The sequence below is a fragment of the Lagenorhynchus albirostris genome, chromosome 1, assembly GCF_949774975.1.
Source record: "Lagenorhynchus albirostris chromosome 1, mLagAlb1.1, whole genome shotgun sequence".
NCBI classification, from domain to species: domain Eukaryota; kingdom Metazoa; phylum Chordata; class Mammalia; order Artiodactyla; family Delphinidae; genus Lagenorhynchus; species Lagenorhynchus albirostris.
In genome coordinates, this window is record NC_083095.1 from 14185302 (window position 1) to 14212478 (window position 27177).

The window sequence follows — 27177 nt, forward strand, 5'->3', positions numbered from 1 at the left end:
CCATTCCATATCCTATGGAATTTTAAAGCACTTCCTAGGTTTTTGCAAATTTCTGGAAGGCCTGTGGCTCTGAGTTCTCATCTCTCTGAGTTAATTCAGTTGATGGTCATCTTACCATACCCCACTTTTGTTGCTCCCTACCGCACCCGCTCAGACAGAACTCATCTCCAGTGCCGAACTCAGCACACACTCCCCAAACACACCATCCCCCCTTAGACTGTGTGCCTGTCAAGCCCTTGGTGAAGATAAATGGAGAGGTTATAACATGCAACACGAACAACTTCGGAGCACACAGTAAACGTAGCAGTTAATTAAAGGACCTTTGATCACTGGGGCCTTTTTCTTGGGCCAATTCCCATCGTATAGCATCCCAGCCTCCTCCCTACCCCTCAGTAGCCCTTCTCCCTGCATCCTGTCTTATCTTGCTCATCATCTCCTTCCTCCCAGATGGTCCTATATTGTTCATACTAAGTTACACAGAGCAGTTCAGCTCTCTTGAGTCTGTACTCCCCACATCAATTCCAGCTCTCCGTTTGCATCTCAAAACCAAGCAAACCAAAAAGCCTTTAATTTAACTGGATTTACATGTCTAGAAAGCAGTTATTGTTGTTCATAGCAATTTATTTTCCTCTCATCCATCTGTATAAACTTTGTTCATTCCTTTAAAAAGACAGTTGTGAAATATAAGCCTGTATGTATGTGTGTATATATGCATGTATCTATATCTATGTCTATAGCCACATGTCCAGTAAAAGAGAAGTTAGTTAAGTGGCTTCAAGTGCTTGGACTTCAGCTACAGGGCAGGTTAGACGCGGATGTGTCCAGTGCTCTGCCTTGGTTTCCAGTTTCCAGCTCTTTATCTCTAAATTGTTCAGCCTGACACTCAAGGGGTTCCTTCCATCCATTGCTGTACTAAGCAACCTCATCTTTCAGAGTCCATGTCTTACTTGGTCTCTCTCTACCTGGTCTGTATTTACAAAATGTGGTGGGGCATGGAGACCACAATTGACCGTTCCTTATTGGTCCCTGAGTGATGGCTCCTAGGTGCCTTCTTCGGTGTGTTATTATTTCTCTGGCTAGTATTTCAGACTCTACAAAAACAGTGATGATATACTTTCTTTAATCCCCCCAAACCTCCTGGGAGGCAGTAGATATTCCAAAGTGTTGTCCACTGTTTCCCCAGATTCATTTACTCCACAAATTCATTCACTCTGCAAACATTCATTACCCGCTATGGGCTAAGAGGTGGGGACACAGCAGCAAACAAGAGAAAGTTCTTGCCTTCCCAGAGTTTATTTCTAGTTGGAGTGACGGTGGTGGAATATTTCAGTGCTGAATGTATGTTGGTGACACCAAGACAGCACACTCTAGTTTCATAAGGAGAGTATACTCCTTTTAGGGTTAAACACTGTAAACAGAAACAATGAAACGTTTTACCTAATGACGTTTTCTTCATCTCCTCAGCATACCACTAATTCTACCCACCTGCCACATCTGCTCGTCCATCACATGGTGACTTGAGTGTGGGTGCTGTGAAACTTTCCTTCTTGGGAATAATACCGTCTGCAATGAAAAACAGTATTTTAGCTTTTAAAATTATATCTCTGAAATGTGAATTTCCTTTTCATTCTCCTTGAGACGACCATATATATATGTGATGAGGAAGAAAAGTTGAAGACAGTATTTTACCATGTCTCATTCTAAATATAAACATGATGTTCCTCCATTCATTATAAAAACGCCACTCCAAGCCTTATGAATAAACTTTTCCATTTTAATACCTCTTGGTTATACTGTGCCCATTTTATGATGGGAAGCTTTGGCAAAGGCAGCAAGAAAAATAAGTTAATGGAATTACAATAAACTTATTTACTGAGAAAATCAGACAAAAGGATTTCCTTTTCTACAAGCATTCAGCATCTCAATAAGTGAATGAACACACACACACACACACACACGTATATATATATCAGAAACAGTTTATTCTAAATATTACTTTTCTAGGTTATCCACTTAACTCACCCTATGAGATTTATAGTTCAATCATATCAGTTCAGAGTGGGAAGAAAAAAGGCCATTTATCTAATCCAATTCTTTGAGAAAAAATACGTAGGCAATATTAAGAATCTTCAATTATCTAATTTAATAGGAGGGATGATTTATACTCTGTAATCAGTAACATGTGATACTGATTATTTCTAATCCCTTAGAAGAGATCCGACATTCTGCTTTTGGTCCTGTATAGCATGAAATCGTCATGTATATTTTACCAAAAGAAGTAACAAGAATAATGGCCCCTACAGTCTGCAATCATTTTATACTAACATACTGCAACATGGTTTTGCCCTGGGGCAGAGAAGTAGGGATTTTCTCTACTTCAAAAGAATGAAAAATTATTATCACTCTATCCAGTACCATTATAGACTTCAGAGACTTTGGCATGAAATATTCAGAAAGTTTATTTTAGAATTCAATATTTTAAAAGCCTGCTTTAAAACTATTACAGTGATTAGTGGCTTTGTTACTCGGGCCAGTCCTTGCTTTAAAAAGCCCTATGTCATGGTTAATACCATTTGCCGTTTCAACAAAATATAATTTGCACCAACCCAATAAGGCAAATAAGGCACGTAATGCATTGTTTTAGAGTGCCCCCCAAAGAGGAATTGGGACCACAACTCATCAGTTATCTTTCAAACACACTCTTAAACACTGCTTTCACTGGTAGCAGTTGAATGTATTGCTTATGCCATGATTTTGTCCTTCTGCCATGTGTTATCTTAACCAGGTGGAATGGGTGCCATTCCTCTGCTCCCTGTTCAAGGAGCAATGCCCCTGTCTCAGTGTGTGTAGCGACACACACGGACAACCCAGCTGAGGCCGCCCACACCCTCCGCTGACCAGCCAGAGGCTCACATCTTCACCTCTCTCCATAGGAGTCAGAAAAGCTCATCAGGTGTTTGTGAGGAATTAACCAAGCTTCCGAGGCCATGAATGAAGCCAGTGAAAACTTCCGGAGCTTGAGTTAGCTGCATGGGAATTGCAACACAACCGCTTCTCTCTGGACCATCCTATTTACATAGGGAGACGTGGAATAGAGTATAGAGCCCTGGTTTGGGAATTTAACAATCATGATTTGAATTTCAAATCTGGTTACTTACCAGCAACATGATCCTTCAGAAACCACTGAACCCCTTTAGGCTCCATGTCTGTAAAATGGACCCGTCCTGGCATCTGTGCACAGATTTGATGAGACAGGTGATATAAAGACAGTGCGAGGCAGGGTGTCAGTCACTGTTCCCATCGTTATTATTTACTCCCCAAATGTTTTTCTTATCTCTTAATTCTTTATTCCACACTTCTGTTGTGTAATGTGTGAAAGGAAAATCAAAATGGAGTTGGTGTTGCTAAGAGAGTTCTCTAAAATGGAGCCAGGAGACCATTAAGGAAGTGTGACTTCTGCACATCAAAATCTTTTGTCCTGGTGACGTCATCCAGAGCACCTTCCAGAAACGCAAAATATTTACTGGACCCTTACCTTAAAACAACGTGTGACTCCTCAAGGGCAAATCTTTTCTAACTTGAGTCAGAGTCAGTCACAAATTTCACCAAGCAGCTTTTAACAACCCCGTGGCTTTTCGTCTCTTCCTTTGAACACTCTTTCGGGGTTACCCGAATTTGTATCTCCCAAACTGCAATTCTTCAGACCCTAAATAAACTCTTTTCTTCTTTGCAGCCTCCTGCATTGCGTTTTTGGTTGACAAATGCATGTATATTTATTGACATATCACAGAAAGAATTTGCAGGATGACTAGAAAAATCATCACTCCTGCCTTTTTTCATATAACCTGTGCACTTGATGACATTCCTTTAAATTTATTGAATATATTATTTCTGTAGGTTTTAATAAATAACTTTTCCTTTCCTTCACACCTTAGGTATTATCAAGGAAAAAAAAAAAAGATAAACATCAACCTCAGCATTCAAGTAGATAAAATACGTGCCTCTCACGTAGACATGAAAAGAAATGAAGGTTCTGATGTGCTCTTGATGCATAAGGTGAGACGAAACTAACCTGTGAATAACTTTCTGTTTCATTTTCCAGGGAAGTAGATCAAGACTCAGATGGTCATGTCAGCTTTAAAGACTTCGAATATGCCATGAACTACGGACAAAAGTAAGCCTAACTATTGTGTGCTGCTTTGGGCAACCTGTGGGGAGACCGAAATAGATTGTGATATATTTAGATGTCGAATCCCACTCTACCAATGATGTCATGCTGCATACCTTCCGTTAAACTCTTCATCATGGTTCTCAGATGCTCACAGTTGCTTGCACTGCCACTGGGATGGCCCCCAACCCCCCTCCTCTTTACTCTCAACCCCCGACTCCCCCCCGACCAATGCTGCCAGCCAGGATGCTCCACTCAGTTACTGGTCCTTGCCACCCTACCCACAGCCTCCCTGATCCTCAGCAGTTCCTAGTGTCAGGAACTGCCAGTGGTACCAGTTTCCTTCCTGCATTCAGCTTTGGTTGAACAAATAATAGCATGTACATGCGACTGAGTGTTGACTGTGTTCCAAGCAATGAGCAAGGCTTTTGGAAAACAAAGTTAAGACTTCTCTAAGACAATGTATCCTTAGTAGTCATCAAAAATCATCATCGCAAAAATGGCCCTAGGGCGCTGGTTGTGCAAGATGGAAAAACCAGATTGAGCTGACATTAGTATAAGTCTTCTCCAGCTGCATACAGAGGAAGGACAGGGTGCAGTAAGGATATCGGAGGCAAAAGACTTACCTGCAGAACCCATTAGAATGGCCTGGGCCTGCGGTTCCTGCAGCAGAACAACAAGCCCTGGGCTGCCTGGCTGCCCTGTGCCGTACCCTCCCTGGTTCTGGGCGGCTCTGCCCTGCCATGAGAGCCTTAGCCATCTGTGTTCCCGTCCTCTGTTTTCTGCCCATCCATGCCTGGGATCCGGGGACTGCTGTCCTAGAACAAAAACTGTGACCCTGGACATTCAGCACTTATTTTAAATAAATACTCATATCAGTACTAATATTTTATCTGTAAATGTTCAGAATGCTAAACATTAACAACACTGTGAAAACATCTAATATAATTCAAATTTTAAAGTATTAAAGGTCAAGGAAATATGTACATTTGTCAAAGAGAAACATTAAATAAGCATCCTTCTGACACAAAGTATTAGCAGATAAACTTAATAAACTGTCATAAATCAGAGGAGCCTACAGAGACATAACAGCTAAATGTGATTTGGTGTTCTGGAGGGGATCCTGGAATAGAAGAAAGGACGTTAGGGAAACACTAGTAAGGTATGCACTTTAGTTCATAATGCTATATCAATATTGGTTCATTAATTGTGACAAATGTACCATACTCATAGAAAATATTTATCATAGGGGAAAGTGAGTGAGTACATGGGAACTCTCTATTCTATCTTCACAATCTTTCTATAAACCTAAAACTATTCCAAAATTAAAAGGTTGTTAAAAAATAAAGTCTTATTCCAAAATTAGCATACTGAACACTATCTAAAATGAAGAAGACTTTGAAAATCATTAAGAAGTACACGTGAAATATTATTTCAAGAACAAAGTGGATCCCTGGTATCATTGAGCATCACGTGCGTTTTAGGACAGATTGTTCTGGCTGATGAAAAGCCCTTTCCGACTTTGGGTAGAGTTTTATTCAGCAAGTATTTTCATCATAAATTGAATAGTTGAGTCATTGGTCCTCATCTCAGTACATAAGTGGTACTGCTTTTAGATTTTTAAAATATAAAAATTATAGAGTAATCTACCAACAAAATGCTTATATTTCAGTAATTGCCAGAATACCAAAACCTTGTATTGCAATCACTAGTTGGACCTTATTTCTTCCCGTAATCATGACAAGAGAGAGGGAGAGGTCACGTCCTCCCGTTGAGTGGCAGGCAGGAGGCCAGGGTGGGAAGAGCTATTGGGCAACTGCCTTGATCCGGGATTAGCCCAGGCTCTCTTCGGTCTCAGTGAGGTCTCAATGACAGAAACCTACCCAGACTAACTTAGACAGAAAAGGAATTTACTAGAAAATACTGGGCTAGCTTATATAATCCAACATAGGAAGGGCAGTGGTGCAGCTGGGTTTCCAGGAAAATGAGAACGAGTAACACAAGCACCTCCGGACTCTGCCCCTGTCCCCTGGTCACTGCAGCCTCCCACCATTCTAAAAAGGAATTGGCCTGTCATCTGTGCAAGTGCAAAGACCCTAGAAAGAGGCTTCAGTTGGCCCCTGGATCAGTCAACTCTGATTCATCTTGAGGGTATAGGCTTGGTCCCTAGACACTCAGCCAGGTGTGCTGAGGGCCGGTCACAGGAGGGGAAGTTGATAAGAGCTGGGCGGCCATCCCCTGTTCTTTTTTTAGAAGAAAGCAATATGACCTGGACCTTCTCTAGGAGGGAGAGCACCTCGAGGATTTGATGCTTAGGAGGGCCCAGGCTCTCAGGGCAGAGCACAGACCAAAAGAAGGGGCCGTGAGAAGCTGCTCATGTCACCTTCCCTCCTTACTACTCCCGCTACACTCCGTCCAAATCCTTGTCTTGTAAGCTTTGCCCCAGCTTCTCACTTCCAGGCCCCTGCCCACCCTCGTCCCCAGGCCACATGATGCTGTCTGCAGTGTGACCCTGTTGGTCTCCCTTCAGTTGCATGGCCCAAGGATGGGCGTTTATGCAAGCTGATCAGCTCGGTCTCTCCCCGTGGAAGACCTCAGGAGTGAGAGTGAGGGAGGCGGAACAGCGCTCCTCCGGCCGAATGAGTGGTTATGACTCAGGGGCGAGGGGCAGACGTGTTTGCCACCATGTGGCCTGGAAAACCAAGGCAGCTGGTTTGCAGTGAGAGCAGAAAATGAAACAGACACCAAGAGGGGAACAAGAGAGGAACTAGAGAAACCCATGGTACTGGATTTCTGATTAAAGCTTATACACAAGGCCCAGTCATAACCCTTTGGGTCCTATGAGGTAACTCTGTATCCTTCCAATAAATCTTTCTGCTCAAGCCAGCTGGAGTTGCTTTCTGTTATCTGAAACCAAGAGAACCCTAACTGTTACAAGCATAGAGCCAAGGACAGATACTAGGTAACATCAACATTTACTGGGGCAGCAGAGAAAAGAGTCTTCTAAATAGACTAAGAAGCAGCAGCCAAGATGGAAGAGGAAGCTGTCGCCAGATCTCTCTTGCTGATACCTCTGCCTCCAGCGGACCTTTCACTATGACCAGTTCCAGTCTTCCCCTCTGGCAACAGCTGTCTCTCAGAGATCACCAGTGATTTCCAGTGGCCAAACGCACGAGCCCCTCTCGGACCCCATCACACTTGTCCTTTCTCTTGGGTCCTTCTCTCTTTAGCCTCCATAGCACTGCTCTCTCGTGGTATTTCTGTGCCCATTCTTCCCATTCTACTCTCTTTTCCTGTATCTTCAACTATCTTGTAAGTGTTAGTATTCTCCAGGGTACTCTAATTGGCCACTCTTCTTTTTTTTTTAATAAATTTATTTATTTATTTTTGGTTGCGTTGGGTCTTCGTTGCTGCGTGTGGGCTTTCTCTAGGAGCGGCGAGCTAGGGCTACTCTTCATTGCAATGTGCAGGCTTCTCGTTGCGGTGGCTTCTCTTGTTGCAGAGCACGGGCTCTAGGTGCGCAAGCTTCAGTAGTTGTGGCATGCGGGCTTCAGTAGTTGTGGCACATGGGCTTAGTTGCTCCGCAGCATGTGGGATCTTCCTGGACCAGGGCTTGAACCCGTGCCCCCTACATTGGCAGGCAGATTCTTAACCACTGCGCCACCAGGGGAGTCCTTGGCCACTCTTCTTGATCAACACATTCTCCAAGGATGATTTCATTCTCTCCCAAGACTTCAGCTGTCACCTTTACGGGTGTGACCCCACCAATCAAACTTTATCTTTCGTCTTGATCTCTGCTGCACCCAGACCTGTGTTTTCATTTGCCGGTTGGACGTTTTCACCTCAACCCAAGCTCACTGAACTAAAATCAGACTCATTGTTTTCTCTGATTTCCAAAATTGGCTTCTCATTCTGTGTTTTCTATTTCTGTTAATGGCATCCATCCCATCCCCCACCCCAAGATCTCATCTGAACCAGACACCTAGGAGTTTCTTTCAAATCTCCCCCATCTTCCTTCACTGTGACATCCAGTCAGTCACTGCATCCTTTGAGTCTGCATCTGCAAAAACTTTCATGACATTTCCTTCCATGCATCATGATCTCTCGGCCCATGTTCTTATTCCCACTCCCATCCGTCCATTGAGGCATATGTTCTTCTATTCATTGCTATAAAGATGAGTAAAGGGTGTGGTGACAAGTCAAGAACTAGACCCCACTGTCATGAAATTTAGTCCAGCATGTCAGTTATCTTCTCAAAGCACAAATAGAATTGTTTTTGTTTTTTTTTTCTTCTCTGCTCAGAAGCTTTAATAGCCATCTTTTCATTTGGGTCATGTCTAACCCTTAACGTGCCATTCAAAGCCCTCTACAGTCTTGTCTCCACTTGTCTGTTCAGCTTCATCTTTCACAACTACCTCTACCATACCATCCCACAACCAGGCAACTCACACACACACATACAAGTCCCTTAGCCTAAAAACACCAAAATAACAACTAGATCTTTGCCCCAAATAGAAAATTAACAAATAACCTTGGAATTCATATCTGATGAGGTAATAGGAAAATACACCATAAGATAAAATTCCATTTAAAAAAACACTGGGCCACCTTCATCCTAGTGAATTTGTTTTTTAATTTTTATTGGAGTGTAGTTGCTTTACAATGTTGTGTTAGTTTCTGCTGTACAGCAAAGTGAATCAGCTATACGTATACATATATCCCCTCTTTTCTGGATTTCCTTCCCATTTAGGTCACCACAGAGGATTGAGTAGAGTTCCCTGTGCTATACAGTAGGTTCTCATTAGTTATCTATTTTAGGTATATCAGTGTCCTAATGAATATTTTTCCTTCCCCATTGTCACCTTCGGGGGGGAAAGGGGGGGCTAATTTTGTGGGTATTTTTATTATTTTATTTTATTCTTGAAAATTGATGAGACAGACATTAGCATCCTCTCTTATAAATGAGGAAACCACCTCAGAGAGTCTAAGTAACGCGGCTCGGGCCAGGTGGTGGTGATGGGTGGAGTGTCAGGGTGGAGAGCCAAACCTGCCAGCCTGATTAAGCATAAATAACTGCTCTTCTGCTACATCACCTCCAGTGGGAAGATCATCTATGACACTGGTCCGTATTCTTTGGTCTCACTTTGTTTTTGATCCAGAATGAGTTTATCCAGATTCATTGGCCATCCCAGGTCAAGCTTCTATCACATGGTAGGTATTAAATACTAATTCCCATCTTACACATCACCAAGCTTAATCCAAATTACATTGGGTTATTAATCAAATCCACTTTCAAGTGACAAAGATTTGCCACCAGAGACAATATCTTTTAAAATGTGCTGCCAGCTCTAAAGGTGGTTTTCAAAGAGGATTTCTAGAAATGCTCTGAACAATGGAAGCATTTTTGAAATAGATGTGCATCCTCATTGGGCAACACTCACTTATGTGTGTAAATTCTAAACCGTAGTTTTCAACAGTCACGGTACTTGGGGTTCACGCTTCACTTACAGAATTGTAATTTAGGGTTAATAAAAACGGTTGCTTTCCTTTTTCTTGTAACTTTTGAGAAATCTGTTTAGAACTGCGGAATTAGACAGTTAAAACCCACACCAATGGAAATGTAATGGCATTAGGGATAGCAGCTCACAGAGTGACCTTTCTTACAAAACAAATTTAAATTGGCTTGGCCACGTGGATTCAAAAGTGGCTGAAAACAATTTAACATAATAAAATATGGAGTGTTCAATCTAAATTTCTCTTAGATTGCTAAATCGGTAAAATGCTCAGAAGTGTGAATCAAAAAGAGCATCACTCTAACTTCACAGAAAATGCAGATTAATTTATATGAAAACATAAACTGAAATCCAAATATACTCCTTATTTTATGATTTACTGATCCTTGGCGGGGGAAAAAACTTCAAAGGAGAACAAAGCAGTTAGGTTTGCTGTAGTATATTCATTAGGAAGAACAATTTCAATAATACTAAATTTTTACAAAAAAATTGACCAAGGGTCTGGAAGTACATCGCAAGTATTATAATAATAGTCACTGTAAAGTAGAAGCCAGGTTTGGTCATCTTCTTTGTTTTAAAGAAGGAAGCCAACCTTGACTTTAAATGATGTTTCTAAGGTTAAACATGGCAGAAATAGTGCTGAGTCAACATCTCTACCAAGCATTCTCTACTGCTACTTATATTGGACTGCTTGTGGGATGAGGTTTATTCATTGTCTTTTTTTTTTTTTTTTTTTGCGGTACGCGGGCCTCTCACTGTTGTGGCCTCTCCCATTGCCGAGCACAGGCTCCGGACGCGCAGGCTCAGCGGCCATGGCTCACGGGCCCAGCTGCTCCGCGGCATGTGGGATTTTCCCAGAACAGGGCATGAACCCGCGTCCCCTGCATTGGCAGGCGGACTCTCAACCACTGCGCCACCAGGGAAGCCCATTGTCTTTCTTTTCTCCCCCTTTTTCCCTACCCTCCCTTCCTCCCTCCTTCCTTCGTTACTTTCTTCCTTCCTTTCCTCCCTCCCTCCCACCCTTCCTGCCTTTGTTTCTGCTATTCCTATCACAGCCATAGATAGAATTACATACACTGAGCCATCCAGGGTTCTATCTGACCTGCTTTTTAACTGATGTCCTTGTGTCAACAGATTCCACCACCCCCCCCCCAACTACAAATAGAAACCAAAATTCCAACATACTTCATGTATTTTATCAAATATGAAAACCTCTTGGCCATTATCTCTTCAAACACTTCTTTTCTGACATCCTTGAAGAGAATGTCCTCTCAGAATCCAGTTACACGTATGTTATGCCGCCGATGTGACCTGACGTCTCTCATTCTCTGTTCTCCTCCTCCCCCTCTCTTCCTCCCTCAGTTTAACTTTCAGTTCAGTAATTTCTACTCACTCACTGCTGGTGGGAATGCAAAGTGGCACAGCCACTTCCGAAGACAGTTTGACAGTTTCTTACAAAGCTAAGCATAGTCTTACCAAATGATCCAGCAGTCATGAACCTACATATTTACTCAACTGATTTGAAAACTTCTCTCCACAAAAAAATTTGCCCAAGATTATTAATAGCAGCTTTATTCATCATCACCCAAAGCTGGAAGCAGCCAAGATGTCCTTCAGGAGATGACTGTATAAACAAAATGTGATACAACCGTACAATGGAATTATTATCCAGTGATTAAAAGAAATGAGCTGTTGACCCACAAAAACACATGGGTGAATCTTAAATGCATATTTCTAAGTGAAAGAAGCCAGTGTGAAAAGGCTACATTCTGTATGGTACCAATATGACGTTCTGGAAAAGGCAAAACTATAGTGATGACTCAAAGACCAGTGATTATCAAGGGTTTTTTGTGGTGGAGGAGGGTTGAATAGGTAAAGCACAGGGAATTTTTTTTTTTTTTTAGTGTGGTAAAATAAGCAAGATGAGCCAGAAAGTGAGGAAGTGCTCAAAAAGCAAAACAAAACAAAATTTTAAAAAAAACAACTTACATTAGTAGGGGTGTATCAAAGGGACACAAGAACCAATAGAAAGAGCTCCAAGTGGCCAAAGCTGGAACAGTTTGAGTAACAAAATAAAGTGGTATTGGATTATAACTCAAAGTATAAAATAAATATCCATGAGTCCACACTGATTCAAATAAATGATTAAATAAATAAATGGCAGAGTTGAGACACATCTCCTTTGCAGAAGAATTCCAAATGATTTACGTAGGTACTCTGCCTTCAAAGAGGTGTAGCATAACTCTCCATTCCTTAAGTGTGGACTGCATAGAGTGACCTTCTTCCAACGAGTACTGTATGGAAGGGAGACATAGAGTAACAGTGGTGAAACCTGACAAACACTACTTGAGCCAGGTGATCAAGGTCAATATCAACAGTGATAAATCTTGTTGATACTAGGTACCCTTATGTATGTGATGAAAATGACCCTTAACCTCTCTGGCTTTCCTCCTCAAACCCCACAACCTCAGTCCCATCATGAGAAAAACAGCAGACAAATCCTAATTCAGAGACATTCTACAAAATACCTGACCAGCACTTCTCAAAACTGTCAAGGTCAAAAACAAGGAATGCCTGAGAAATGTCACAGCCAAGAGGAGCCTAAGGAGACATGACAGCTAAATGTAATGTGATAGCTGGGATGGGATCCTGGAAAAGGAAAAATACGTTAGATAAAAACCCTGGACAACTGAATAAAGCATGTGCTTTGGTTAATAGTAATGTCAAAATTGTTTCATTAATTATAACAAATATATGATACTAATGTAAAATGTTAATAATAGGTGAAACTGGGTGTGAGGTGTAGGGGAAATCTGTACTATCTTCACGATTTTTTTTGTAAATCTAAAACTGTTCTATTTTGGGTTTTGGTGGGTTTTTTTGTGGTACTTGGGCCTCTCACTGTTGTGGCCTCTCCCGTTGCAGAGCACAGGCTCCGGACGCGCAGGCTCAGCGGCCATGGCTCACGGGCCCAGCCGCTCCGCGGCATGTGGGATCTTCCCGGACCGGGCACGAACCCGTGTCCCCTGCATCGGCAGGCGGACTCTCAACCACTGCGCCACCAGGGAAGCCCCTAAAACTGTTCTAAAATAAAAGTTTATTTTAAAATTTTCAGGTATTACTGTATGATGGAAATTATATCCCTTGCCACTTTAAATGTATAATACAAGTCTAGATGTCAATTAAAAATATATAAAAGGGTTATATATAGCCTTTCAAAATAATGTTATAGGATACATTAGCAAAAACTGGAAAACCACCACTTAATGGCAACTTTATAGGACTCTGAACTCTCAACAGTGTCCCAGTGGGGTCAGGCTTTTGCCATAGGGAAGTACGCTCACAACCTGTTATACGGGTTGGTTTCTGACAAAGAAGAGACCTCATATATCTGCTTTTGAATTGCATTTGGAGAACCTCAAAAAAAAACAAAAGTGCCTAGCTTTCCTATAATACTGCTTGCAATATACATTTCAAAGGAGGAAATCCCTTGGCCTTGGACCTATCGAAATGAAAGCCCTTTGCATGTCTTTTCAACTTCATAATTCCTACAGCACTGAGAAAACCCACAGGTATGGTTCCTAGATTCTCCCTGTGGCCAGTCTCAGAAGGCCTGTAAATATGTTAATATAGCCAAACATGGAAACAACCCAAGTGTCCATCGATGGATGAGTGGATAAAGAAAATATGAAATATATCTGTATCTGTACCCATACAATGGAATATTATTCAGCCATAAAAAAAGAAGAAAAGCTGCCACTTGTGACGATATAGATGGATCTTGAGGGCACTATGCTAAGTGAAATAAATCTTACAGAGAAAGACAAATACTGTACTGATTTTCAGCCTTTTTTCTTTTCTAATACTTACATTTAAGACTGTAAGTGTCATCTAAGCCCTGCTTTAGCTGCATCTCACAAGTTTTGGTATGTCTTGTCTTCGTTAATATTTTGTTCAAAATATTTTCTAATTTCTGTTGTACTTTCTTCTTTGACACATCGGCTGTACAGAAATGCGTTGTTAAATTTTCAAAGGATGTGGCATTTCTAGTTTTCGTTATTGATTTCTAGCTAATTCCACTGGTCAGAGGACTTATTTTTAATGTTTCCAAATCCTTGAATCAATTCTCTTTTAAGCCCTTCAGTTCTCCAGTGAACAAATACATCTTCCCATGTATTTAAATAAATTTTAAGTATAATTAAGTAGACTCTATAATCTGATGTCTTAAGTCTCTTGAATGTTTCAATAGTATTTGTAAACTCGAATTTCAACTCAAAATTGTAAGTCTAAACCAACTTGTATTTTTAAAAAAATGTTTATTTATTTATTAATTTTGGCTGTGTTGGGTCTTAGTTGCTGCATGCGGGATCTTTCGTTGCGGTGTGCGGGCTCTTTGTTGAGGCACACAGGCTTCTCTCTAGTTGTGGCGTGCGGGCTCTGGAGTGCGCGGGCTCAGTATTTGCGGTGCTCAGGCTCTCTAGTTGTGGTGTGCGGGCTTAGTTGCCCCGCAGCATGTGGTATCTTAGTTCCCTGACCAGGGCTCGAACCCGTGTCCCCTGCATTGGAAGGCAGATTCTTAACCACTGGACCACCAGGGAAGTCCCCCAACTTGTATTATAAATTGGAATCACAAAGTGAATCTGTTAATCAGTCTAAAGCTGTGCTGTCTAAAGTCACCAGCACATGTGACTACTTAAATTTAATTTTAACTAATCAAGATTAAATAAAGTTAAAAATTCAGGGCTTCCCTGGTGGCGCAGTGGTTGAGAGTCCGCCTGCCGATGCAGGGGACACAGGCTCGTGCCCTGGTCTGGGAAGATCCCATATGCCGCAGAGCGGCTGGGCCCGTGAGCCATGGCCGCTGAGCCTGCGCGTCCGGAGCCTGTGCTCCGCAACAGGAGAGGCCACAACAGTGAGAGGCCCGCGTACTGAAAAAAAAAAAAAAAAATTCAGTTCCTCACTGGATAGCCATATCCTGTAGCCACATTTCAAGTGTTCGATAACTACCTATGATTGGTGGCCGCCATGTTGAACCACGCCAAAGAGAACATTTCCATCATTGCACAGAGTTCTGTTGGACAGCACTCCCTAGACACTCCTGTTGGCTGCCCTGGGGCCCTGATCCTGGTCCAGTCAGGTGACAGAATCCTGTGGTGATTTATGCGAACATCATCCCACACAAGGGAGCTATTGTGGGGACTCCTTAAAAAGGTATTAAGGGAGATAAAAACATTCTGAGGCAAACTCCTGCTCACCCTTCAAGGCCCCGTGCCAACCTCACGTCCTGTGTGACAACTAACTCCTAACCCCTTAGGAGATGAGTCATACTTTCTTCTGGACCCACTCCCACAGCAGTCACTTCTGAGCTCTCCTCACATTGTAGTGTGGTCGGTACACTTCCGGTTCCGCCTCCAGCTTTGGACTATGAGCCTCCTGAAGCCAGGACCTTTTTTTTTTTTTAAGAAGATGTTGGAGGTAGGAGTTTATTAATTAATTAATTTATTTTTGCTGTGTTGGGTCTTCGTTTCTGTGCGAGGGCTTTCTCTAGTTGTGGCAAGCGGGGTCCACTCTTCATCGCGGTGCGCGGGCCTCTCACTATCGCGGCCTCTCGTTGCGGAGAAGAGGCTCCAGACGCGCAGGCTCAGTAGCTGTGGCTCACGGGCCTAGTTGCTCCGCGGCATGTGGGATCCTCCCAGACCAGGGCTTGAACCCGTGTCCCCTGCATCGGCAGGCAGATTCTCAACCACTGCGCCACCAGGGAAGCCCCCAGGACCATTTTTTATCTTTGCGTCTTTAGTGTCTGGCGCCGTGCCTGTGCATGACAGGTTTGCATACGTTGATGAATGAGAGGGAAGTTTCTCTGAGAGGCAGAGCTAAGAATCCGAAGATGTGAATTCCCCTCTCCACTCAGTGTTTGAATTATGCTCCTTGGCAAGTCAAACGCTTTCCTTGGGCCTCAGTTTCCTCTTCCTCATCAATTTCAAGGAGGAGGTTGACTTAGATAAGATTGCTCATTGCCTGTTAGACGTAAATAAGTGTTATATGAACAAAGGGTGCCGTGGCCAGGGAAGCTGGGGAAATACTTGGTCAAAGATGACAAATGGGTGTTTTCTTACTGTAGGAGTTCACAGAAACTTTAAAATGTGGAAGTCCGTTATGGCACTCCAAGGAATGGGTACATTGCAGAGATTCTCAGACTTATTTGATGGACCATGTAATTCTGTGTTTGTGTATGTGTGTGTGTGTGTGTGTATGTGTGTGTGTGTGTGTGTGTGTTTATGTGCACGTGAGGATATAGAGAGAGCCGTCTTAAAGAACTAATGTTCCATGGATTATACTTTGGGAAATGATTGATTAGCTGTCTCTAAGCGATCTTCCAGTTCGATGTTTTTATGTCTTATGAACATGCTGCCATCTTACCGTCCCTGGTACCTAACTTGACTAGTGGTGTGACTGTAAACTCATAAGCCACACACTTAACCTTCCACTCCCTGCTTCCTCATCTCCCCTTGCACCGCTGCCCCACCCAAGTGAAGACACTGAGCAACTCGACTTGAAACACCCGGAAGGAAAGGCCTGGGTGCACCCACTTAACTTCAGACCTCAGATAGTGAGGTCACATCAGAGCTGATCTAAGAGCAGCTGCCTTGAAAACTGAAGCATAAGACAGAATGATTTTATTTTAATTTAAATTGATTTTCTCAGCTCTATCATGTTTCTTTCATGATATCATGGAGGTAACTTTAATATATCTAATCTTAGCCATAACTTAATATACCAGGCTTTCATGCCCAGGAATTGTTAAAGCAGCTACAGATTATTAATGTTATGTTAATAAGAAAGCAATAATGAAATATTATACAGAGTTCCTATTCCATATATTAGTGATGAAGACCTTTTGTGTTTTTATGGACCTGATACTTTACACTGTGGTTGCCAAGAAGATTAGAAAATGTTTTTGCCTTCTCAGCAAAAAGACCCCAGATGAGGCTACGTGACTAGAAAATATTTGCAACAGGTAACAAAAATGGCCATGGGCATTGTGAGACAGGAGGCAATGAATTTATTTTAATCTGAGGTGCCAGGAATAGCAACATTCTTGTTGCTCAGGAGTGAAACAAACAGTTTATCAGCTGCCTTGGAAATACAAAGTAGAAAACAACAGTGTTACCACAAAGCTCAGCCCTGTGATAAATTGCCACACGACTGGAATTTACCAGCATTGATGGTAGAAACCAGTGTTTAGTATGTGCCTGCCATTGGCTGACACTGCTGTCAGCACTTCACATGCACTGTCACAGATAATTCTTGTGGCAACTCTAAGACAGAGGCATCATCCTTATTGTCAAGATGGGGAATAAGCACAGAGGAGTGAAGGTCAGTGGCAGACCTGGGATTTGAACCTGCACAGCCTGTCTTCTGAGCCCGCCCTTATAAACACAACGCTGAGAATGGAGACCCCTGGCCTTTCAGGTCAGAGCTCCGGGTTAGGAGAGGCACCGCAGGCCTCTGGCCTATCCAGAAGAGCTTCACGTATTTCCACTAACGCACTCATTTGCCTGCACCTCCAAGGTTACCTCGGGTCTCACAGTGACCCCCTAGGCAGACTGTGATTTGGTATGGGCGTAGCAGGCCAAACAGATCTCCTATCACTCTGCGACTCTCCAATGGAGGTGACCACAGTCACACGCTCATCAGAAAGTCCACCTGGTTCTTCGTGGAGCCAGTATCACCTGAGGATTGGTGACTTGTAAACACGTACACACACACACCCCCGACCTCTCCTTCTTCCCCACACCCACACACGTCCTCCAGCCCAGCGGTCAGCACTGCACTGCCCTCAGTCGTGTGGTTCTCTCTGCACTCCCAACAATTTCTTGAAGGAGACAGGCCTCCTCTGTGCTCTGTTGGCCTTTGTTCCAAGAACATGGGCTGCGTGTTCATCCCCTCCTGTGCCCAGTCTTATACTCAGGTGGGTGAGACGCACCTGGGTGTGAGGCCCCCTCACATCATGAGGAGGAAGAGGTTGTGTAACCTGTGGATTCCAAGACCCCAAACTTCATGTCGCCATCTTGGCTTCTTCCTCCACCATCGTTGGGCTTTGGCCAGACACATAGAAATTCTGAAAAGCAAAATGCCGTTTTCTTCAATCACGTGATTTTTGAAAATGGGAGAAATAATATGACGTTGACTTAGCCAATGCCCTTTCTGTGCAGATACGAGGTTCATTGTAACTGTGATTTAAATACTAATTATATGCCAGTTTTAGTTTAAAGTTTTTTGTGTTTGTTCTTTTGCAGAAGCAGTCAGGGGAGTGACTAAAAGCTTATTCATTCCCAGGGTTTTTATTTTGGAAATGAACACGCTAGCACAATTTTAATTGGGTTTTAGTTGTTGTTGTTTTAATTCTCACAGTGATGGCTTGGCTATGTCTTTTGGGACTGCAGAGGGAAACTGGCATCTGGTGTTTGAGGATTCCAGGGATTTGCACCATATTTATGTGTAATAACTCTACAGTAAATAAACAGAATGAATAATTAAGTGAATAATGAGTTTCTCAGAAAAGAAGACTCCTCTTAAAACTGCAACAGAAATTCTCACATGTGTCCCACCCTCCCTCCTGTGTGGTGATTCCACGGTGCTCTCACTGTGTCATTGTCCCGTGGAAACCATCAAGGACATTTTCCAAGCGGAAATCAAGCATGCCGTTTGTATCATGGTTTGATACAAACAAGATATTTTCTTCCAATTGCAAAGATGCTGGATTTATGTCTCTTAGAATTATCTTTTTTTTTTACCCTAGAGTTATTTGCCTCTTTAAAAATAAAATCCATGAGATTAAATTTCACTGAACAGTGTTGCTCTGAGGGAGTAAAAACTTGAAATTCCAGGAATTTGCTGTATCTAGTGAAATTACATAAATGCATGTTAATACTCATATTAGCCAGGACAAGGTGCCCTTGCTTCCAGACACAGCCCAGGCCCAAAGTGAATCTTTCCAAAGGTAAAACCACTGTGTAATTACTGTTTCTTCTCCATGTGTGTTCATCCACTCACTCATATGTTTTTACTTGTCTGTTCATTCATTCATGCCCCAAGTATTTACTGAGCACCTACCATATGCCAGGCACTGTGCCAGGCTCTGGCGATACCATGGTGGGCAAAACCAGACCCAGTTCCTGTCCTTACAGAGCTTGCATTCTTATCAGAGAGATAGCAATCAAATAATGAAATGAAAGTTAAGTTGCAACTAATTTTGACAACTAACTTTAACTATGACAGTTTCTATGAAAGAAAGGGTTAGTCTGCTCAGGCTGCCATAACAGAATACTGCAAACCGGGTGGCTTAAAAAGCAGGGATTTATTGCCTCACAATTCCGGAGACTAGAAGTCCAAGATCAAGGTTTTAGCAGATTTAGTTTCATCTGAGGCCTCTGTCCTTGGCTTGCAGATGGCAGACTTCTCATCATGTCCTCACATGGTCTTTCCTCTGTGTGCATGCATGTCTGTGTCCAAATCTCCTCTTCTTACGAGGACAGCAGTCGGATTGGATTAGGGTCTACCGTAACAGCCTCATTTTAACTTAATCACCTCTTTAAAGGCCCTAACTCCAAACAGTCACATTCTGAGTACTGGGAGTTAGAGCTTCAACATATGAATTTTGGGGGACACGATTCAGCTGTAACAGAGAGTAATCTGGTTCAGATGGAGATGTTAATGGGGAAGGGTCAGATATTAATGGGTACCCAAGCAGGGACATAGGGTGGGCTTGCTGAGGATTAAATGGGAATCTAAAGGATGATTAAGAGCTAACTAAACACAGTGGAGGGGAAGGGCATTCCAGGAAGAGGGAAGGGCACTGCCAAGCCTCCCGGTGGGAGGGGCATGGCAGGAAGCAGAGACCAAGGGGGAGGCAACCATGGTGGCTGAGGAGCTGTGAGACACGGCATGGGGCTAGGATGACACTGACATTGTCAGTGGGGACAGCCAGGCCATGCAGGGCCCTCTAAACCAGGGCAGGGAATTTTGTCTTTTTCTCGAGAGCAATGGGAGACCATCGGAGGTTTTTAGTGAGGGCAGAGGTGGAATGACCAGATTTGCCTTTGGAAATTATCAGTCTGGCTGCAGGTGGACAACGGATGTGAGGGGTTCTGGAGTGCTTTCTGGAAGAGTGTTGGATACAGGAGAATGCTGCAGACATCCAAGTAATAAATGAAAGTGGCTTGTATTCAGGAGGTGGGGTGGGACCAGAAAGAAACAAGTGGATCTGATAGATCCATGGGGACAGTGGGTTAAATTTGGTGGCACTGGATGGCAAGAGTGGATATGCTGGGCACTGGGTGAGGGAGAAGGTGACAAGGCTGTCTCCTTAACTGGAGATGTCTGCCTTCTATAACTGGGTTACTTAGGTTGCAAGTCAGTGGGATGGAGAGCATCAGAAGAGGCTCATGTTAGAATTGACTTTTGATCATATTGACATCAGTAGACACCAAAGGCCCCATGGGTCCCCAGCACAGACACCTCTTTCCCCTGCACATGCTGTTCTGCCTTGAACACTCTTTCCTGCTTATGCCTCACCACCCACCCACCCTTCACGGCTCAACCCAAGGGTCAACTTGCTCGGCAGCAAGGCCTTCCTGAATTCCTCAGACTGGGCTACATGTCCCTTTTATATACTCTTGTAACGCCTGTACTTTTTCTTCAAAGCAGTTGTTAATGGTTAAAATTACATAATTATGTGTTTAAATTCTGTTTCTCCCACTAGAACATAAAGCTTGTGAAGGTCAAGAGCATTTCTGCCTAATTAGTGCAGCAGAGTGGTAGCTCTAGAGCCAGACCCTCTGGGTTCAAATCTCGTCTCCCCTACTTCCTAGTGATGTGATCTTGGACAGCGTGTTTCATCTCGCTGCACCTGAGTTGCTTTGAATGTTAAGTGTGGAATATGATGGTACATCCTTCATAGAAGCGGATGATGGATGATTAAATGAGTTAATTAGCATAAAGTGTTAATAGCAGTGTTTGACATAGAGTAAGTAAGTACTCAGTAAATGTTAGCTTTTATTATTGTTCATCACTGTACCCCTAAGTATTTGATGGACAGATGATCAGATAGATGGCTATAGACCGATGCATGGGTGGATTGAAGAATGGAAGGACAGGTAAGGTGGAAAAGCAAGGAAGCTCAAATGGGTATTGTGGAAGAGGGACTGGCCCATACTTCAAGACATAGTTAAATTCCAAGATATTGGGTCCTACTAAGTTAAACTTCTCCTATATGGTTACTTTCAGGCAGGGCCTTAAAGAATCTCCATCAATACCTAAATAGACCTTTCTCCAAAGAAGACATACAAATGGTCAATAGGCACATGAAAAGATGCTCAACATCGCTAATTATTAGAAAAATGCAAATCAAATCTACAAGGTACCACCTCACACTTGTCAGAATAGCCATCATTTAGAAGTCTACAAGGGGGCTTCCCTGGTGGCGCAGTGGTTGAGAGTCTGCCTGCCGATGCAGGGGACACAGGTTCATGCCCTGGTCCGGGGAGATCCCACATGCCGCGGAGCGGCTGGGGCCGTGAGTCATGGCCGCTGAGCCTGCGCGTCCGGAGCCTGTGCTCTGCAGTGGGAGAGGCCACAACAGTGAGCGGCCCACGTACCGCAAAAAAAAAAAAAAAAAAAGTCTACAAATAAATGCTGGAGAGGGTGTGGAGGAAAGGGAACCCTCCTACACTATTGGTGGGAATGTAAACTGGTGCAGCCACTATGGAAAACAGTATGGAGATTCCTCAAAAAACTAAAAATAGAGTTGCCATATGATCCAGCAATTTAAACCCTGGGCATATATCCAGACCAAACTATATCTCAAAAAGATACATGCACCCCAATGTTCATAGCAGCACTATTCACAATAGCCAAGACATGGAAACAACCCAAGTGCCCATCAACAGATGAATGGATAAAGAAGATGTGGTACATATATACAATGGAATACTACTCAGCCATAAAAAAGAATGGAATAATGCCATTTGCAGCAACATGGATGGACGTAGAGATTATCATACTAAGTGAAGTAAGTCAGAAAAATAACAAATACCATATGATATCACATATGTGGAGTCTAAAATATGAAATTATCTACAAAACAGAAAGAGACTCACAGACGTAGAGAACAGACTTGTGGTTGCCAAGGAAGGGTGAGGGGGGGATGGAGTGGGAGTTTGGGATTAGCAGATGTAAACTATTATATATATGTATAACTGAATCACTTTGCTGTATACCAGAAACTAACACAACACTGTAAATCAACTATCCTTTAATAAAATACATTAAAAAATTAAATTAAAAAAAAGAATCTCCATCAAGCCTTATTCAGTGTTAAACCTAAGTATTTGTTTCTTGATTTCAACAGAGGAAAAAAAAATCACCACAACCCATCTATCCCCTCCTTAATTAAACTAACAGTACATTTCCTAACTTAACTGTAAATTTTTTTTAAGGTATAATAACTAAGTTTAATGTGATTTTAACGCTAAATTGATTCATTGATTTAGTCATTCTTATGTTCCTCCCTCAGACACATATGGGATTCCTACCACGTGTCAGATGCTGTGATAGGTACGGGTGGTTACCAAGTCACATAAGCTATTGTCCCTATTCTCAAGGAGCCTAAGACTCCTAATAAACTTTATAAAGAGATTTCAAATAAATATTTATACTCAATATACCTGATCAAAACAAAGCAAATACAGCAGCAGAAGCTGTTTTATAAACAGGGGGCCACAGATGATGAAGGATCATCCTCAGCATATTGTTCACCGCAGCTCAGCTCTGGCTTCAGTGGTGAAGCCTCCAGCAGAGGCTGCTCAGTCCCAGCTGGAAGGTATTTGCATTGCTGTCACTCTATTTATGACAGCAACTCATGTCTGGTATTTTTCTTTTTGCCCAGAGGATTCTCTTTCTGTAATTTATTACAGAATTCAAGGCCATTTCATTAGGAGGAAATGTGCCATATCATTATTATAACAACTCTCCCTATTTTTGTTCAATTTTGAAACTGACAATCTAAAGACTATTTTTAGCTCAGTCATGTGTGATTATTTGTTTCCTTATTATGAGAACTTTTTTCCGTCGGACTAGTTAACATGAATTTTATGCTCACATATTATGTCACATGCTCCAATTCAATTTATTTTAAAGCAGATTCTTTGGGGGAAAACTGTAAAACTAATTTGAATTGATTCTTTAGAGATTCCATTTTAAATGAAGTGCTATAAAATTGGCAGACAAAGTGAAAAAATGGAATTGAATTCTCTTCTTCAGCTACTTATTGGATTCAGAAATCTTTTTGACAGTGCCAAGGGTTTTGATATAATGTTTTACGCAATTTTCCTAACATTTATCTCAAACTCCACTGCCTTTATTTTGGTTGTTCGACTCAAAATGATTTCCTGATATTTCCATAGATAAAAGCAGAGTTCTTGCTAAAGGAAATATTTGGTGCTCTGATACAAACTTCTTACCATCTACAGTGGTGCCCGTCTATAAAACATCTGCTGTAAAGCAGGTATTTTAATTCCAGAGTGAATACTGAACATTTGTGGACAAACTTTCTGAGAGACGTGTGGAATAAAACTGCATCTCCAACTTCCTCCAATTTGGCCCCAATTTATATTTCTGCCTTTCATATTTGATGGATTTACAGCTTGAGGATAGCGTGAGAATAATGGGCAAGATGCCTGATGGCTTAATTTCCTGTCCTCCACGGCCCGGGAGGAGACCATTGTTCATCAGGGCAGGGGGCTCTGTGCTAATCAGAAACAGCCGTCACTGGTGGGGAAAGGGACCCCAGGATTGGTCCATCTGATTGCACTAGATGATTTATATCCGATTATTAACAATCTAATGGAAAATACATAGCAAACACATGTCTACAATTTCACCTTGAGACACACGTGTTTTCCTTGATGTGCTTTTAAAAGGGAGTTTTATTTCACACTCATCTTTTGCCCCGAATTCCCTAAATCGCATCCGTCATTTCTGTTGGTCCAGCTAGTGGGCTAAGAGGCAGACTCATGGAGGGCCCTCGCCCAATTTTGCTCTGCTCCCATTGACTGCAGCCTCAAGTACTTGGAGTTCCTCCCCTAAAGTCAGGCTGGTCTTGAAAGAAGCAAATCACTGCTGCATGTGTTTTTGTTCTGATTACAAAGAAGATAATTGTGGGAAGTGAGAGCACCTGTTAGGCTCCGGGGGCAGAAGCAGGCCCAAGGCCAACTCCTCTATCAAAGACACAATGCTTAGGGCTCCCCCTTCCTTGCAGGGGCCCACAAAAGCTCTAATTTTAGTTAAAATGAGTATAAAAATGAATATCTAATAATAAATCCAGCCTACATAGTATTTGTTTTTATACCAAAATAGCCTTTGCATATCATCTTTTATTTTTTTATAGAGGAAGGGGCACATGAACGTCATAATGCAGCCCTGAGCGGAACAGCCCTGAGGAACACAAGATAAGGGACTGACTGTGGGGTTAGACTGTGACCGTGGGAGCTGGCGGCGAGGTCTCAAGGAGTCTCTGAGTCATACGCCTCTGCGTGTGAAAGTGGGCCTGAAGTTGCTGTAGGTCACAAGGCCGGAAATTGGGAAGGAAATATGGATGTGACGACAGTGGTCTCAACCCGGGGTGGTTTGCCCCCCAGGAGACATTCAGCAAAGCCTAGAGACAGTTTGGGTTCCCACAACTGCCATGAGTGTCGCTACCAGCATCTAGCGGGTAGAGGCCAGGGATGCTGCTGAACACCCCACAATGCACAGGACAGCCCCACACAACAAAGAATCATCTGGCTTAAAACAGCCTCAGTGCTGAGGCTGAGAAACCTCAAGGTTAAGGTAAAGAAAGGCTGGGACCTGCGAGGCCGGCTGGAGCCCATGTTTGTCTCCCACAGTGTCCAAGCTCCATGCAGGGTGACCCACGGAAGCTGCTGGCGTCCTGTGCTGTGCAGCGACGCTTGCAGTTGGCCGAGGACTTGGAAAATATGAAAGAGGAGGTTGGGCATTGGCTGAGAGGCTGCAGGCCGCTGCCCCCTGCAACAGGTGAGCAGCAGAAGAGCTGCGGCCCGCGAGCTGCGGCAATGCGGGGTGCCCTGCACCGACCTTCAGAGTGTAACAGCTGCTGCTTCACCGCCACCTTCTGGACCTCATGCTCACTTCTCTCGTGGCCAAGCCCGGCGCGGAGCCACATGGGGAGCGGCACGCTAGGAAATGTGGTTCCCGCTTAGCGCAGTTGCCCTGGTAACACACCTCCGCGGTGGACCACGTGGAGCTCCGCTCACCCGCACTTTTCACTTAGGATGTGGCTTTTCCCCACCTCACTCCCAACCTTGAATGCACTTCAAGGAGACTTGGCATTTCAACTGTTTTAATCTGCAAGCAGCTGGTGTGCTTTAGACGGAGAGTTGTGCATCCACATCTGTTCTTTCCTTCAGGAATAGAGTCATGGCTGGACACACAGCTGCCTGGATGGACTACACGTCCCAGAGGCCCCTGCAGCTGTAGCTGTGACACTAAGTACTGACCATAGGGCTCTGAGGGAGGCAGTTGTGCCAGCTCCCGAGCCGGGCCTTCAGACACTGGCTGTGCGCTCCTCCGTGTGCTCTACCCATTTCCAGCTGGAACCCAGAGGTGGGGGCAGTCAGCTTCAGCCGCGTAAGGACAAGAGCAGAGCAGCAAGACGGAAAGCTTCTGGAGGCTTTGTGGTCCAGAGAATCTTTAAGCATCCCTTTTCTTGAGTTCTGAGTGAACAGATTAGTCACTTAGCTTGCAGATGATAAGAGTCAACTCAAATCCACTGAAGCAGCAAAACGAGTATATTTGCTCACGTAATTGGGAAGTCTGGGGTAAGAATTTCAGGCATAGCTGGATCTAGGGGTTCAAAGGATGTCATTAGGGCTCTCCATCTCTCAGTCTGGGCTTTCTGCAGAAGTCCAGGGAAGATGGCCTTCAGAAATTCCAGGCTTAAAATCTCCTTATAGCTCATGACCCAGCACAAGACAGGAGCTTCTCTCTTCCAACATATATTTTTAATTACGCAGAACAAGTGCTGGATGGTCCTGCTGGGATCACAGGCTCACCCCTGAACTCATTGCTCTGAAACCCAGAAGGAGATTGGAATGAATCTGTAAAACCACTACCTGCGACAGTCTACTTGAGAAGTTAACCAACATTACCAGGAGCGAAGACAGTGCCGAAGAGGGGGTAAAGTCAGGAAATATAAGTTGGGGTTCAGAAGATGGAAAATCATGCTCACTGGGGGGAATTTGGAAAGGCTTCACAGCAGAGGTGGGATTTGAACTGGGCCTTGAAAGACTTAGAGCTTAAAAATGCATAAAGAAGAAAATACTGTACTTCCTTTTCTGGCCATTTTCAAAGGCTCAGGCAAGCTCAGTAGCACTGTGGGATGGAAAGGACCCTGTTGTTTTTCTCTCCTCTGCCATTGGTTCGGGATGAGAAGTGCTTCCCTCTGAGCACTGAATCCTTCCAGAGGCTGACAAACATGGGGAAGAGTCTGGTTGCCAGGACACACATCTCCAGCCCAGGCACTCTCATGTAAAGCAAGAAGAAACGTCGTGCTTCTCTGTAACCTGAAGAAAGGATGGTGAGTGTAATTGGCAGTTCCCTTAATCAGTCCAGAAAGACTTGTTATATAAATAAATGATTCAGATATGAAGTGACTTACCATAGGAAACAGGCATTTCTCCTTTTCATTTCTCATATTCCTGGAACGCCTTCTTTTACGTTTGCAGCGGAATAGGCTTGTGATTTTACTGCACACTTATTATTTCCGAAACATCTAGTGTTAGGATTTTACAGATACATTTTTATGCAGTTTCAAATAGCTTAGTGGTTTTCCAATTAATCAGGCAACCAGAGCCTGTGGCTCATTTCTTTAGGACAGGGGTCAGTCATCTGGGATGGAGATGCCCCTTTGGCCAACTGGGGTGCTATTGGCTGGCTTCAGGAGTGTGGCAGCTGACTGGACCTTAAAAGGTGGTGATTGTGGCAGTGATGATGGTGATGATGATGATGATAGAACCATTGATCATACAGGCGATGCAGCCAGGATATGAATACCACTCTCCCCTGTTCTAAGGAGACTGCCAGACTGTCTTTCCTAGAGAATCGAGGTACCTTTAGTTTGTTTGATGGCTGCAAGAGCATCCAGGGATTTATCATTTCCTAGTTGTTTGGTGATGAAATGATTTCTTTAGGGACAAAACTCTTTTCATTGATTGTACCTTCATGCAGGGAGTGGAGATGTAGCCATATTTGCTTTAAGCTTAGCCCCTCTGGATCAGTTTGTCCTTAGAGCACCTTGGAAGCAGTTCAGAAGCTCAGCGTCTGTTATCTGTCCCCTTAGGGGGCAGGGGCCACAGCACTCCTGTGGGACTTCAGTGAGTCCTAAAGGATTCCTGACTTCAGGTGGGTGGAGCCACATAA

The 27177-nt window shown here is 43.3% G+C and overlaps 1 protein-coding gene across 4 annotated transcripts in view; it reads left to right on the forward strand.

The window, feature by feature from the left end:
• Positions 1 to 27177, forward strand: part of EFCAB11 (EF-hand calcium binding domain 11) — a 188267-nt gene that overhangs the window by 140306 nt on the left and 20784 nt on the right. For 2 of the 4 annotated variants that reach the window (XR_009534935.1, XM_060122007.1), the window contains exon 7: positions 4103 to 4174. Coding sequence is in view for 3 of the 4 variants with exons in the window: in XM_060122007.1 (XP_059977990.1) it covers positions 4103 to 4174 (72 nt within the window). In the remaining variant the exon portion in view is untranslated. Of the gene's footprint in view, positions 1 to 4102; positions 4179 to 12152; positions 12568 to 27177 lie in introns of those variants that run through there. The other 2 variants (XM_060122119.1, XM_060122131.1) reach the window with 2 other exon arrangements.